The following is a 17,098-nucleotide window of genomic DNA, read 5'->3' on the forward strand; positions in this document are numbered from 1 at the left end:
CGAATCTTCAGTGGTCCCCCATTAGTCGGCTTCTAGACATGAAGTGCTATACAGCAGGCCTCTTTTCACGAACCTGCTGGAGAATAGTTACGTATGGATGGAAGGATCATTTTATAATTTTTAATAAACACATTAAACTTTATTGTTTTACAAAACAAAAATGGCAGAGAAAGCATTTCTACCCTATTTGTTTCACGTTTAAAAACATTTCAGAAAACGTTTTTGATCTTAAAACCCAAATATCCCAAAAGTTAATCGAGAGTTTCAAGTTTCCTTTACACATTTAAAACATAAATGCAATCAACACAAACATAATACATCCGTGTGTTGATATCGGTACAATGCGGTATATATAGAAATTGACACTGATTATGAGTTTTCAACTTTGCGTAGCAACGTTGACAAAGATGTTTAATTATTCTAAAGTGAATTAAAACTTAAGATCTTAATTAAATTCATGTCTATATTTGTAGATCGCAAACATGAAAAATGGGACAAATTGCTATCTAGAGTATACATGGGAAAACGCCTAACTGAAGGAGCTCAAGTGAGCTATCACCATTACAATGTCATTTATCCTTGTTATAACTTGTTTCATTTGAAATGTTTTTGCTCTTGGATGGATAAAGGAAATGTCTTTGCTACATTTAAAATTTTGTCCATGCTTTTTTTCGGTAACAAACCAGAAACAGTTTGGTATGATTAAATGAAGTATTCCTATTTATAGATGATATGACCAACCGTGTCAACGACTTGGTAAGAAGTGGAGACCTAGAGGAGCTTCGAAATCTTCACTGCAAAAGAGTGCCACTTGGAACACAGAGCATACTAGGACAATCTTCTCTTATGCTTGCAATCGCAACTGACAGGGAAGACATTGCAATGTTCTTAGCAAGTGTCTTGCCGGACTATGTATTCCTGTTACAAGACAATTCCGGTAACAACGCTCTTCACTACATTGCAGTTTTTGGACGTCCTTGGAACGAGCTTTGGCAAAAGCTTTCTCAGAACTCTCCAGCACTTTTGTGCCACCAAGATGATGAAAAGATGACGCCAGTCGATCTAGTGATCAAGAACCAAGAGAAGAGTGAAGGGCACAAGAGCTTGTATGGATATATCATAGAAAGAGGTTGTTTTACGTTCATTTTATTCATATTCGAAACACTTTAGTTTAATCAAATTTTGTTTACTTTATCAATTTACATTTGCATAGTTTATCATCAGTAATTAATTACACAGCAAGGAATCTTTATTTTCAAAATGACATTTAATTGATTGATTTTGATAGGCATCTCATACAAATCTAAAATTTTAAATGAATCAGTTTATATTTTAGAATAGGTTTACAATAAATATATTACAGACATGCCAACCTTCGTGAAGACATTAGATGACGACACCGTAACAAAATTTGTTTCTGGATTGGAGGAGCATGCAGAAGAAACTAGGAACATTCAGATTATGGTTATTGGACATGAAATGGTTGGGAAAACTTGTCTGGTGAAACAGCTTCTCGGTGAATACATTGATCTTGAAAACCTCATCTCAACAAATGTGGCTGATCTTCATCTTCGTAGACTATTACTGGACATGTTGACACTGGAGAGAATATACGGGACTTCAGCGAAGGATATTGTACTAGAACGACTTCGCATGGTTACCAACAAAATCAGGGAAAACGAACGTAAAATTGAAATAGCACCCAAAATGAAAAAAGAAAGTAAGAAATTTACATATGTATCGAAAAAGCAAATTTATGACAAAAAGGTGATGAATTATTATGCCATCTTATTCACATTGAAACCAATTGCTCATTTGGTTATCAGTGCTTATTTGTACATCATCATGTCATTGAAGTTGGTGATCTTTATCTCTTTGTTTGATAACATTAGCTAATTTTTGCATGTTGATATTATTACTATTGTTTTACAATGTATTTGCTCATTTTGTCCTATTTATTATGCTACAGGTGATACAGAAATAGTCCCGTTAATGCCAGAACAAGTCCACAAGGAAGGTATTTATTGTCTTTTCGATGTTTCAAGATAATTCGTATTCAAACAGAAAAAGGAGATAAACGCCAAATAGAAGACTAGAAAGTTACACATCACTGTTGTATTTCATTACTAACCTTTTTCAAATTCATGTAACCATTTATTCCGTGCCTTCATTTCACCCTTTCCTACACGGTAAAAGGCTTATCACTAGTCCTATTATTCATTTTGAAATTGGCTGGTGTTTATTAAATGTTCAGCGTAAGATTTGTATTATGAAATAAGACAAACAATTGTGTATTAAAATCATGTTATGATGCTTTATTTGATTTAAATATATGAAAACTAAATTGTTTATCAAACTGGATTGATCAAGTTAAAATTATTTATGTAGAATTGGTTTTAACCATATTTGGATATCTCAAAATGTACAAAATGAAAGGCGGTTTTTTTAATTGTATTCTCAACGCTTGCATAATATGTTTATTCAAGAATGAATTACGTTGTGCAATTGATAAATCTTCTAAATGTGTCTTATAAAAATATCTTGCTGTTAAATTTCAATTCAATTTACTTAACAAAACTCCTTAATTCTAGTATCAAACAATTGCTGAGTAAATATTGCATGCAAGCACTATCTCCTGAGATTGAGTCAGGACGTTACAATGTCGCCCCAAAGAGGCAAAAGAATATGTACTGTTTCTAAAAAATGATGAAGAATATGAAACGCATTTTATACTAAAGTACTTTGTCCAGCATATTCTGAATTATATAAAATACATATTGTTATCGACATCCAAATATTAAAAGCGTCAAAATTAAAAACATCAATGCATGCAATCGCCAAAGGAAAACCCCTTGTGGGACAGTAATTTATATGTTAAATGTGAAAAAGGAATTATCTGTCTCCATTTTGTATATCCTGTTTTATTATGAATCATATGATATGCAATAACAACTTGAACTTGAATCACAGAGTCTATACACATCGCAATCAGCAATACGGTACGCTGTTTTGATCATGTGCACTTTTAGTTTTGTCACCTGACCAACATTAATATTGATATAAGATTTGACCCCGTGACCCATCTAAATGATATTATTTTAATTTGGTTATTGTATTAACGATTTAACTATACAGACGCAATACTGATTACCATGCATTAATGTACAACAGTTTTGTACGTAAATAGTTACATAAATAACGCTGCGTTTTCATCAATTACTTACTGCAATCAGGATATTGAGAATGACTATTTTCAACCGGTATGACGATATATCTAAATATCTTAAAAATAAATTTGGATCGTTTACAGTTTTTAATGTTGCAGAAATCTACGAATTTACAGAAAGTCAAGAAGCAGGTAAAATTAATTATCATAATATAATACTTTATTTAATGAAAAACATATAAAGTCGTTACTAAACAAATTAATAGAAGTATCAGGAATGACTGGATACAGGCAACATGTTGATCAACAAAGTACGTCGAACTTAATTTTTAGCTCACCGGGTCCGAAGGACCAAGGTGAGCTTATGCCATACCGTGGCGTCCGTCGTCCGTCGTTCGTACGTCAACAATTTCTTTATAAGACTTCTTCTTCTTAATCACTGATTGGAATTTAACAAAATTTGACTGGAAGCAACCCTAGATGGTGGGGGCTGAGGGGCGGGGCCAAAAGGGGCAATTTGGATATATTGCTTTAAGCAACTTCCTCTCTGGAAATAAGAGATGGATATCAACCATATTTGACTGGAAGCATCCCTAGGTAGTAGAGATTCAAAATTGTACAAATGGTTGGTCTGACCCCCAAGGGAGCTGAGGGGCGGGGCCAAAAGGGGGCAAATTGGCTATATTGCTATAAACGACTTCTTCTGTAGAACTATGCCATGGATATCAACCATATTTGACTGGAAGCATCCCTAGGTAGTAGAGATTCAAAACTGTACAAATGGTGAGGCTGACACCCGGGCTAAGGGGTGGGGCCAACAAAATTGTATTAGTTGAAAATGGTTGAGATCTCCATCGTATAACCATATATACGATTGCTGAGTACAAAGAGAAGAATGCACATTTGGTTACAGGATGGCCCTAAGGTCTGGCCCCACCATTGGAGACATGGTCCCTGGGTCATAACTTTGAAACGGTTGTTATCCCTACCCCAGAACTATATATACGTATAACCATATATACAATTGCTGAGTATAAAGAGATGAATGCACATATGCTTCCAGGATGGCCCTGGGGTCTCCCCAACCCTTGGAGACTTAGCCCCTGGGTCATAACTTCGAAATGGTTAAGATCCCCACCCCAAAACTATATATACAATTGTTGGGCATAAAGAGATGAATGCAGTCATGGTATTAAAATTGACTCCAGGGTCTGCCTCACCCTTTCAGACTTAAAGCCTGGGTCATAACTTTGAAACGGTTGAGATCCCCACCCCAAAACTATAAATACAAATGCTGGGCAAAAAGAGACAAATGCAGTCATGATATAAGAATTGATCCTGGGGTCTGGCCACCACCCTTGGGACCTAGTTTCTCAGTCACAGCTTGGAAACAGTTGCGATCCCAACCCCATAATCATACATAAAATTGCTGGGCATAAAAATTCTAATACAGATATGCTACAAGGATTGGCCTTGGGGTCTGGCATATTCCCTTGGATCTCATTTGGGGAATATTTTGCCATGATTGCTTAGATATCCAGGTGAGCGATACAGGTCCTCTGGGCCTCTTGTTTTTGTCTAAAAGGCTTCAATAACATAAAGCCATACACCACGAAGAACTGCTTATATACATTATAAACCTTTCGGGATAATTGTGCCGTATCCACGGAATGAAAGTTGTTAGACCGGCGGTTTCAAAATTGGTTGGCTTTATTTTAGATATTCTGGTTGTTCAATGTTAATATCTTATCATGTATGCATTTTCGCGGATGTATCCTGTATTCATATTGAGATCTCAAGTGAAGCATTCGAATCGTCAATCTGTGTGGACTTGTTGCCGCTCAACACATCATGACGTCATGGATTTAACATTTGTGACAAGTATAATTTTCAGGAATACGTAAATGAGTAACGTTTACAGATGCGACACTGATTGCCATGTATTTATGCAATTTTCAACAGTTTTGTACGTTAGTATGTAAATAAGTGACGCTGCCTTTTCATCCAATACTTAGGGCAATCAAGAATTGTTTCAACCGGTATGACGATATATTTAACAATTACTTTGGATCATTTACAGGTAACAATGTTGCGGAAATCAAAGAATTTCGAAAAAGTCAAGAAGCAGGTAAAATTTATTTTATCTCGTTTTTATGAAAAAGAAAAATTAATAGTAGTGACAGGATCGACTGGAGAGAAGCACTTTGTTGACCAATACATTACTTAACGCTGAGTTCATACCTAAAAGGCCTCAGTTTTCCATGATTTTCGTACCTTAAAGCTTTGGATCACAATGGCTGCATGCTTAAAGGCTTTAATTAGACACGGCATTATCCCTAAAAGGCTTCCATTGATGAATAACTTTCACGACTTTCAGCTTGCCCTAATGTCAAAGTGTTATCATGGTATTATTTCTAAACATATGCTATCTGTCATACCTTTAGGATGACACAAAAAGCATATCCAATGGGGTTGTAGAATAATCGTGAACATGTTTTACGGTAGATGATTTTGGGAATGGAAGAAGAAATCAGTCTTTATCATTACTATCTATAGGTCGTTGGGGACATATATTTTCCCTGTAAATGATGGAATATTGTATAATGTCTTACATTTCTATTTTTTGACAATACTTATTCTGATTTCTTTCACTGTTTTCATTCCTATTGCATGTGTGTACAAATTTTGACCATGTGTATTTGCGCTGTCATGTTTAGACGAAGGCTACAAGTTCACGAAAAGAAATGTTCCTGACGTAAATTCAAAAACACTGGTCAAAGTTTTTTAACTCACGACTTTTGAATAAGCAAAATGTCTATGAAAAAGACACTTGGGCAGTAATTTGATGTATTGAAGAGCTATAAAATGTGCAGTTAGAAAGACTTAAATACGTATGAAAGGTCAGATTTGTTTAAATACTCAAACGCCTTCTAAAGAAAAATTGAAATCATGGAGTGCTTGAATTTTTTTGGAAAAGAAATAACCTTGTCCTATATTGATGGCCACATGAGGCCAAATTCGAATAACACTCAAACATCTCTTTTAAGGGAAAACGTAGTGATAGTTGTTTAATACGTTACAGGCTTACAGCTACAGAATTACAATCAGAAATTACTTAACCTAAATTCTGGATAACAGGTGTCAAATATGCAGAAATATTAAACAGCTACCTCTAAATGATGACGAAGCTAATTGTTATGATGTTTAGACATTACTGTGCTGAGGTATGTTCAAAGGAATCAGACTAAGGGGGTTTTATAAAAAAAAAAGCGATGTACACTTGAGTTTTTCAGAGATACAAGTCAATTTAAATGAAAAAGGAGTGAAAGACATTTTTTTAACAATCTGAAAAAAAAAAAATTGTGCTTAAATGAAAGTCTTAATATCTTAATCTATAGTCACTTTTTATAAACCACATCCTATTTAACGTTTATTTTCAGATATAAACAACACGAAGACATCGTTATCATTTACAGATGGCACAGACAGACAAACTTCAAATCCAGAATCGTTCATTGAGAATCTAACCGAACAACAGACGAAGCTTATTGACTTGGTGCTGCATAAGGAGGCCGATTCCCGGTACAAGACAAAGGCATTCGTGACAATATACGATTTTGGAGGAGAAGAGGTCTTCTACAATACCCATCATTCCCTCATGACGAGTGACAGCATCTACCTGTTGGTGTTCGATGTGGCCATGTGTCTCAACAAAATGGATGAACAAGACGGTTTCGGTGTGTAATGCATAAGTCTGAATTAAGAAGTCTATGGTGACATATTTTCCATTCCTTCTTTCCGTGGCAATAAATACATTTCGAATTTTGTAGTTATGTTACAATGCAACGAACATAATGTATAGTTACAATTTAGGTTCGAATGTACCTAGCTTTGTCATAATTAGCATGAAATGGTTACTATAGAAAACCAGTAAAAACGTCCATGTACAAGAAAGTTACATTGACCTGTTCAATTTGTTTTATACAGAAAGCATAGAAAAGTGGTTATATTCGATAGCGACACATGCAGTGGATGGCGATGAAATCAGGAAAGGAACACCACCAGTGTTGATGATAGGTTCTCACATGGATCTGGTGAAGGGAACGGTAAGTTGGGGTACATCCTCCATTACAATCTTTAGCTGAAGTGGTTTCCTTATCCAAACTGGTTATTTTAATTAACGTCATTATAGCTCCATATAAATTATTTCAATGCTATTATAGATTGTAACCTAAACAAGTGACATATGATGTTGCTTAGTCAAAGTTCTAATGTGATTCTTTTCCTGTTTATTGTAGTACATGCTTCAATATAACTTTTTGTTTTTTGCAGAAGGAGCTAAAAAGAGAAAAGCTTGAATTTTTTCTTGCCAAACTAAGATCTGTCCCAGGTATAAAGGTGATATGGGACGCACATATCAAGGGAATCTTTGAGATTGCCAACCTTCACGACAGCTGCAAAAATGCAGATATCTTCCAGAAGATATGGAAAACCATCAAAGAGGTGGCCCCACTCCAATCTCAATGGAAGAAACTCATCCCAGGGAAATGGATTGCCCTTGAATTCGAATTGCTTCAGAAAAAAGAGTCAGGAGTGAAAGTCATGACCATTGAGGAGTTAATGGAGATGAACAAAAACCTGGCAATTCCACTGGAAGACATCGAAAGCGTGAAGTTATTTCTAAGGTAAAGGTAGTTTTTGGTAATTTTAAGTACTGTTTCAAACGGAATGAATTAATATTGTTATACTGTTATAAACAGTCTAATGATAGATAAAATATGTTTGGCTGATCGACCAAAATTCTTCCCATAGCAACATTACAGGTTATAAAAGGCGAAGTAAAACGAATGTCACACACTTTTTTACATTTAATATGTAGCAACCACTTCTTTTGTTCCAATCAGACTGGAAATGTTGTGAAACAGGCCTCAAAGATGAAACCGACTCTGTTAGGTTATTTGTGTGCATCGTTTGACGTTATTGTAATTTCAATGATAAGGTGATAATAATGATATGGATTTATCGATAAACGGAGGTACATTTAACCATAAACGGGGGTACATTGGCAATGAAATAGATATTTACATTGTCCAAACCCATCCTGAGAGTAAACGAGGTTAAATTTTTGAGCTTATCAGGACTTGTAACACAACACCTACGAAGTCCTTCAAGTTTTCATTCAGATTTATCGACGATGTGCTGTCTTGAAAAAGCAAGAAATGTATTGACAACGATAAAGACCATTATTGAGCCGCAAAATGAGCAGAATGGTTTCCTTTTTCCGAGGTTGATTATGATAAACTTTCCCTTTCTTTATAGTAACATCCCACGTCCCCAATCGTCGGGTTTTAAGACCTTGCTAAGAATATCATGACATGAGGGGAGGATTTTGCATGCAGTAGGTCCGGGGTCCTTAATATTGAAGTTTCAATAAATCTCAAATAAAATACAAACGAAGCTATACATTCATGTTACCTTAGGTACAGTAACAAGTCCATCGTTTTCTAAAATATTTCAACTAACCGACAGCATTTATTTATTTATTGCTCAACTTATCAAGATAATTGCATTTTGTTTCAAATTTTTTCAATGGTCACAATGCTGTAATATCTTAAGTGTTGTTTTGCTTCGTTATTATAGGTACCTCCATATGACCGGATTCATGCTCTGCTTTGATTTGGAGAGTGAAAACCCAATCATTGTTTTGAACGCTCAATGGGTGATTGACGCCTTTAAATGCCTGATTACTGCGATCAAGTTTGTTACCGGGCTTTCGATTTACGAGAAGACACTTTGGGAAGAATTTGAGAAGACAGGATGGCTGCCATTTGAAGTTTTGAAAATGCTTTGGGGAAAACATCCCAACGGCAACTTCCTTGATCATATGCATGTGCTTGTAGCAGTTATGGAGCGCCTTGGCCTACTGATGAAACCGCTGCCCAAAAACAAGAAAGACGTGGTGGATGTCTATGTTGTCCCAAGCATGTTGAAGAGGGCGGAAAATCCTGAGATAGATGCGATGCGACACATTCTGTGCGAATCCACAACTGTTAAATCTTGGACACTTTGTATTCAATTTCAAAATCGATTCATCCCACAGGCCATATGGGACAAATGCATCGCAGCCTGTATCCACAGATTCCAGCCGTTTATAGTCCCTGACATGAAAGGTTTCCGTCACTGCTACAGAGGCTCCGTTGCCCTAGCCATCGACCATTTCTGGAATATATTGATCAACTGCAGAGACAATGTGATGAAGATTACTCTTTTCAAGATGCAGAACGAAAGTCAAGTAGCCCCAGGAACAGGATATAATATCAGGCTCGTGTTGGAAGAAATCTTAGAACAAACATTGACCATGAACCATCAGGGCCACCTTAAGTTCGACTACTACTTCCACTACGACCCGATAGTGAGCCATGGTGATGTGATTATAGAGGCTAAACGTCTTCTTATGAATTCACCGCTTGACTCTATCCGAACAACGATTGATGGGCAGAAACAGGTCTCCATTGAAAGGAAACAATATGATGTCTGGTTCCAAGAACTACCCAAAGTAAGTTATTTATAACAGTTTCACCATACAAGTAATACATAGTTATAGACAAAAACACTTAATTATTGCTTCACAAATGTAAAATTAAGATTGATTGGACTTTAAGTGTCATGCTGTTTCACCTAGAAATGATCCTTTGTAGTTTTTAATATTATATGCTGTTTTCGCAGAGCAAACCTTCATTGATGTTTCACCATTACTTACCAAATGTGTAACGTGGATGATTCTGGGAAATGCAAAATGTCAAGTATCAAATTTATTAGTAATGACTTTATTCGAATGCAATGAAGAAATTGTCATGCATCAACTTTGTTATTTTTCAGAAGGCATATCACGTTTCAGGTGAGTTTTGTTTCGTCTATGACTGTACCAATAAAAATGTATTCTTTCAACACAAATGTCCCATATTTTAATTTTTCTTACCATCTTGTAAGTGAAAGTTTTATTGAAAATGTAAAATAAAACATGAAAGATGGTCAGAAGATTGTCTTGAGGTTTCTTGGTTTCGGAGTTTTCCCCCTTTTAATGTGACGAAATGCCATTAAAATAAGAGCGATGAAGAAAAATAAGTAATTCAGGTTTAACTGTTATGTATATTACACTCACAGTCGTATTCGATATGGACATTGTGAAAGGGAATACCAACACACTTAACACTCATTAACAAAATCATACGCTCATAAAAGGAGTTAATAAACTGGATTTCTTGTTTTACATAGATGTGGATCTACATAGACGTCCAACCTTCAAAGAGCTAGGCCGTATCGCAAAGCTCATCTACGACGGCCATCACATGTTCTTTATAGAACTTGGTCTGAAAGATGCAGAAATCGGTCAGATTCGACAAACTTGTGGGAACCTGTCTTTCCGGTCACAGTTGACGAAGATATTCCTCTCTTGGTGCAATCGCCGTCGGTATATTGATTTATACCAGATCGCTTGTGCCATGGATGCACTGGGATTAGGCAGTCAGAGTATGATGGAGGAGATAGAACACGTCGAGGACGAGGTTATCTTGAAAGGTATTTATAACAGAAGCCCTTTTTATTGAGGAATCTTTAATTCGAGTGTAGACGGTGTAATGGTATCCAACAAAAATACCAATCTTATCCTTTCTGTTCTTTTGAAAACAGTTAAATATCTAGTCATTAAGTATTTTTTTATAATTAAAAAGAAGCAAGTCCAAACGTTTATTAAAAAATATCATAATTCTAAAATACCGTTCCGGCAAATAGCAAACACAAACACAAACACAAAAAGAATTGCAAAAAAGTACCGATGATAATTGCAAAATGACAAGTATGACTCGTTTGTACATATTTGTTTTAATTCAAGATTCAGGAATACCGGAAGAGCATTTAAACAGACCTCCTGTGCGAGAACAAGTTGAAATCATCGCAACATTCATTGATGCATCGTATTTTAACTTATATCTGGAACTAGGAATGAAACCTCACATTATCGTTCAGTATGAACTGGATTACAAAGATTCTGGTGTGAAAACTATGTTCATCGAATTGCTGAACGTATGGATACGGCATATTGGGGAGGAGGCGACACTTAACCGCATTCTGGTAGCAATGCAAGAGTGCAATATGGCTGTATATGACCTGGCAGATCAACTAGTGCTTAGCATGGGTTGTTGAGAATGTTAAAGAAAGGAACCACGTTTCGTTGAACACACCTAGAAACCATTCCCAAAAGACAACACGGATATGTAGTATCATCCTCTAAATCCAGGTGTTGCGTTCTCTTATGTCATGACAAAAGGAATGTTAAGTGTGCGCTACCTTTATGACAATACTAGAAGAGTAGTTTGACCCTTTGATGTAAATCAAAAGAATCACAAGGTAGCATAACTGTAAAATTGACAGGCTTTAAAGGCGGGTGTCTCTCCCTGTAATCCTCAAAGGACATGATAAGCCTGGCAATTTGTCAGGTTTTTACTTTCAATTCTGACATTACAAAATCAAGGGGTGCGGAGAACATAGGTGAACGTAACCCGTAGAATCCCAAGGATGATATATTCATAGAAACACTGAAAACGTGTTCCTAAAAACATTTTAAAAGATGTGTTTAGTATTGTATGGCTTAGAATTTCTTATTAACACACTAGTTTAAAGAGACAAAAGGTCGTTGCTATACCTCCAGTTTTAGCGACAGCATTAGATTCAGCGTTTCCAATATAATATACTGTGGTTCTATTTCATTACTGTACGTTGATATTTTCCTTGATATTATTACAAGCAAAATATTATTTGGCATACAAAAAATCCTTCAACAGCTAATATTGATTCAGGATATCGCTAGACAGAAAGTCTCCGTACTGCCAGAAACTTGACGTCAAGTTTTCGTCATTACCCAGGACATTTTAAGGTTCATACTGTAAATAGCTGTTTTGTATGTTTTTATTTAAACTGGTGTTCTCAATATAAGGTTATAGAATTCAACATAATGTTTTAATTTTCATTATGGAAGTTGAAAGAAATCCGTCATATTTTTTAAAACAATAACTATTGCTCAAACATGAATGTGTATAAAGTAATTTCGTTGTGAAATCGTGATGTGGAAATTATCTATAAGGGAAATGAAGAACATAGCTGCATGATATTTTTAACAAATACATAAATTTTGAGGTGATATTTTTTTATGCGACTGATAACGTAAAATTGAAATTATATAAAAATAAAAAGTTAAAACTAGGATGGCACACATCAGATATTGACAGAGGACATCATTCATATCTTCATGTTGGGCTTGGTGTCCATATTGACAGAGGAAATCATTCATATCTTCATGGTGCGCTGAGTGTATATATTGACAGAGGACATCATTCATATCTTCATGTTGGGCTGGGTGTCCATATTGACAGAGGAAATCATTCATATCTTCATGTTGGGCTGATTGTCTATATTAACAGAGGACACCATTCATATCTTCATGGTGGGCTGGGTGTTCATATTGACAGCGGACATCATTCATATCTTCATGTTGGGCTGGGTGTCTATATTGACAGAGGACATCATTCATATCTTCATGTTGGGCTGGGTGTCCATATTGACAGAGGACATCATTCATAGCTTCATGTTGGGCTGGGTGTCTATATTGACAGAGGACATCATTCATATCTTCATGGTGGGCTTGGTGTTCATATTGACAGAGGACACCATTCATATCTTCATGGTGGGCTGGGTGTTCATATTGACAGAGGACATCGTTCATATCTTCATGGTGGGCCTTGTGTCCATATTGACAGAGGACATCATTCATATCTTCATGGTGCGCTGGGTGTCCATATTGACAGAGGAAATCATTCATATCTTCATGGTGCGCTGAGTGTCTATATTGACAGAGGACATCATTCATATCTTCATGGTGGGCTCGGTGTCCATATTGACAGAGGACACCATTCATATAGACAGAGGACATCATTCATATCTTCATGGTGCGCTGAGTGTCTATATTGACCGAGGTCATCATTCATATCTTCATGGTGCGCTGAGTGTCTATATTGACAGAGGAAATCATTCATATCTTCATGGTGGGCCTTGTGTCCATATTGACAGAGAACACAATATGGACACATCTGTAAACCTTTTAATAAGAGCATTTTATTCACTTTATACCTATTTGTTAGATGTGTAATATAAAACTTATAATGGGACACTCGTACCATATAACCCCTGGGGTGAAGTCATGACAGGTGTGAAGGTGACTTACCAGTGAGGAGATCTTACGGTAGCCGAACTTTGGGAGGAAGATGCGGGTAGGGGTAAAGAGCCTTAGGGGATTAATACTGTTAATTGTAATCGTAATTGTAATTGTATGTTAGCAGGAATTTTGTTTTATATCAATGAACAATTCCCTTCAGAAGTTGAACAAAAACGAAGGCAACTTTACCCAACATATAAAGACCTAAAAGCCAAACACCATAAGGTCAAGCTTGTCAGAGACAAGCTCATAGTGGACGGCAAGTTGTACACGGGGCCTTTGGTAAGTAGTGACGTCAGAGCGAAGAATAGCAACCCGCGACAGACCAGAACTTATAGTGACGTTGCTCAAAGTCCGTCAAATGGGTCTCCTGGTGCGCATGCCCAACCGACAAAACGTTTGCACTTTAACAGCAACACTGAGTCCCCAAGGCGCCCTGCCCGTTTCTCGCCATCTTCCTCACCTTCGTCATCAGGTGAAACTATCCTTAAGACTGTATAGGATGAGGAGGAGAGTGAACTCTCTACTGTTAACGTTTCATGGAATGTTTGCAGATAACTTGTTGATTAACTGAATGATCTTGATTTTTTAAACATTTTATGTAAATATGAGATTGCATGTTTATACGAATGCTGGATTGGTAGTGATGATGACATATCTATAACAGGGTATACTGATCATGTCATACCTAGGCTCCAAGGCATTGTAATATATATCAAATCTTGTATAGCTGAGAAATGTCGAGTTGATGAAACTGTTACAGAAAGCATCAGTGAAATCACATTGTCATATCCGTCTAGAAGGGATATTTTCTTAGCTGATGATTATTTCCTGCCCGTGAATTGCACGTATTATGAAGGGAATGATTTCGATTTGTTTATATTACTAGAGGAAACTGTAAGTAAATATAAAGAGTATGATGACGTTTTAGGAATAGGAGACTTGAACAGCCTTACTGTTTATCTGAGGACATTATTGCCTTTGATCGAGTCAGTGAATTTTCAACCCATGTTTTATCCAATATATTAGAATACCTTCCTGATTCCAATGTTTGTAAAAGGGCAAATATGGACGTATATGTTAACCAATTCGGAAGGCAACTTTGGTCTCTTTGCAGAACAACTGGTCTCAAAATTTTGAATGGTAGGCATGCTGGTGATGGTAATGGTCATTATACGTTTTTCAGTTAAGGAATGATTTTTATTTTTTCAACATTTATGAGGTCATAACAACAATGCGGCTTTTTGGACATATTTTACATGAATCGCATTGTTATGACCTCATAAATGTTGAAAAAATAAATATCATTCCTTATATTTACATTGACGAATCCTTTCAGTGGATCGATATAACAACGAATAAAACAAATAAACAGGGTTTGTTCCTGCTTATACACGGGTGCAACGCAGTGGCGAGAACAGTGTTTTTTCGCGGGGAAATGTGACACTATCGTGAGAGATCTTAGCAACCGTCAACAACAATAACACAACAAAATGTAGTTCCATATTCAATGTTTATTTGTAGCACAGGACACGTGAATACGTGGATATTTCACAAAGCACAGTTCAATAATATTTTAAGATGTAAGAATTAAGCATCTAGGTCGGTCGTTCCGAGTGAGTAGTTTTTGTAGTGTATTACTACGCAGTGTGATCAGGTTACTATCAGTTCCCACGTGCTGAGATTCTATGAACACCTGTGTTATGCATTTATGAATGTAATTTTTGTCAATGGGTCTAAGCATACAGAATGTAAATATTAACAATTGAGCCAGTCTTATTGATTATGTTCTAGTCCCTGATACTATGTTAAAGACCATAGCACAGTTTGAGTCTGGTGTTTTTAATCATTTTTCTGACCACTCTCCAGTGTCATTCTCATAGTCCTCGTTGTTTTCCGCCGTTCAATAACCTAATAACGTAGAGCCTAAACCTTATAGATCTACCTTTAAATGGAATAAGAACGAAAAAATGTCGATCAAAGAAACACTGCTAGCTTATTCTGCTGACTTATTAGATCTATGTAACGACTCGGATCTTAGCGAAGGGGGTTTCAATAACGTTGTAAATAAGTTTTCAGAATATGTAAAAAAAAATACAGGCTCCAGTGTCTGATGAACTTGATGCTGATATTACAGGTTGTGAAATAGAGTGTGCTATTCAAAACCTTAAATCCAATAAGGCGTGTGATATCGATGATATGCTGAACGAATATTTTATTCATTGTTCTGAGGTTTTTGTACCTTGTCTTGTACTTTTCAACAACATTTATAATTGAGGTAACTATCCTCGTATGTGGACAGTTGGACATATAGTTCCAGTATTTAAGAAAGATGACCCAAGTAACCCTGGTAACTACAGGGGTATTTTAATTGTCAGTTGTATTGGTAAACTTTTTACGTCTGTATTGAATAATATGTTGGTGAAATTTGACATGGAGAACATAGAGGATATGTAATGGTGTCTTCAGTACTACCAAATATATTTCACAAGTGTGGCTATAATTTTGATATTTTACATAAGTGCGCAGCAATATTAGTCACACTGTATTTCCCTGGGGTTAACCCTTCTATGTAAGGTCGTGTTCTATCTAAGCTGGAAGTTAATCATATTTTTATTTTAATGATACATCATATAATATAAAAATAATATATAAAAAATATAATAATATAAAAAAAAAAAAAAAAAAAAAAATATTTCAATATTTATTGTATAGATGAATATATATTCAAGATTAAATGCATGAATTTTGTAGTCCTCGTGCTACTGATATATCGACATATGATAAGATGAAATGTGTTATTTTATTTTATAAAATGAAACTTTTCTGTATTATTGTAACATGTAATAAGATTCCTAAATTGCCTAGTTAGAATGTTATGTGTGACAAAGAGTGTTTTGTTTAACCTGGAAAAGAGGAATTTTAGTTCTGATATACAAAGATGGACATAAAAAGAAGGACGATCCGAACAACTACCGGCCGATTTTCCTTCTTCCTGTGGTATACAATTTAACGGAAATGGTAATTATAAATCGCATTATACGCTAGACAAATACAGAAAATATAGAATTTCCAAAAAAAAAACAAGGATTTTCAGCATGGAAAGAGTTGCACAACGGCATCTTTTAACCTCCATGAATAGATTCATGAAAATTTAGAACAGAATAGCAGTGTGTATGTCGCAATCCTGAATACGTACAAAGCTTTTGATACTGTTAAGCACAAAGACATATAACACAAGTTGTATGGACTTGGAGTAAGAGAGAGGCACGGTAGTCTAGTGGTTAAAGGACGCCGGACTCGTGACCGAACGGTTGCGGGTTCGAGTCACGGCACAGCACTGTGTTGTAGATGCGTTACTCCGCTTGTTCAAACCGTAGATTCCGGAAGTCACCTTGGAGTTATCATATCATCTTACCTATTTTCTCTGGAAAGCAGCACAGATATATTTTGATTCCAGTTAATTTATCAATATGATGAAAATTCCAATTGCTGCATAGACAATGGTAAGGATATAGAAGGTGCGTAATGCCAGAACATTGCCAACAAGTTTATTTCTTAATGGAGAAATGAAATATCTTTTTTGTAATAAACCACTCTCATTGTTTGAGGAATAAAGAATGATGATGATGATGATGATGATGTAAATGAAATTTAATCTATTG

General features: G+C 35.9%; 1 protein-coding gene across 1 annotated transcript in view; it reads left to right on the top strand.

The window, feature by feature from the left end:
- The window catches only part of LOC110460584, a 30,413-nt gene extending 15,821 nt beyond the window's left edge, over positions 1–14,592 (top strand). The window contains exons 11-21 of the mRNA XM_021513573.1: positions 728–1,129; positions 1,364–1,720; positions 1,970–2,017; positions 5,247–5,294; positions 6,607–6,903; positions 7,154–7,272; positions 7,499–7,851; positions 8,807–9,722; positions 10,046–10,064; positions 10,442–10,744; positions 11,058–14,592. Coding sequence (XP_021369248.1) covers positions 728–1,129; positions 1,364–1,720; positions 1,970–2,017; positions 5,247–5,294; positions 6,607–6,903; positions 7,154–7,272; positions 7,499–7,851; positions 8,807–9,722; positions 10,046–10,064; positions 10,442–10,744; positions 11,058–11,368 — 3,173 coding nt within the window. The 3' untranslated portion in view covers positions 11,369–14,592. The remainder of the gene's footprint in view (positions 1–727; positions 1,130–1,363; positions 1,721–1,969; positions 2,018–5,246; positions 5,295–6,606; positions 6,904–7,153; positions 7,273–7,498; positions 7,852–8,806; positions 9,723–10,045; positions 10,065–10,441; positions 10,745–11,057) is intronic.
- The last annotated feature ends 2,506 nt before the right edge of the window (positions 14,593–17,098 follow it).

The sequence above is a fragment of the Mizuhopecten yessoensis genome, unplaced genomic scaffold (genome assembly GCF_002113885.1).
Source record: "Mizuhopecten yessoensis strain PY_sf001 unplaced genomic scaffold, ASM211388v2 scaffold1379, whole genome shotgun sequence".
Lineage (NCBI taxonomy): Eukaryota > Metazoa > Mollusca > Bivalvia > Pectinida > Pectinidae > Mizuhopecten > Mizuhopecten yessoensis.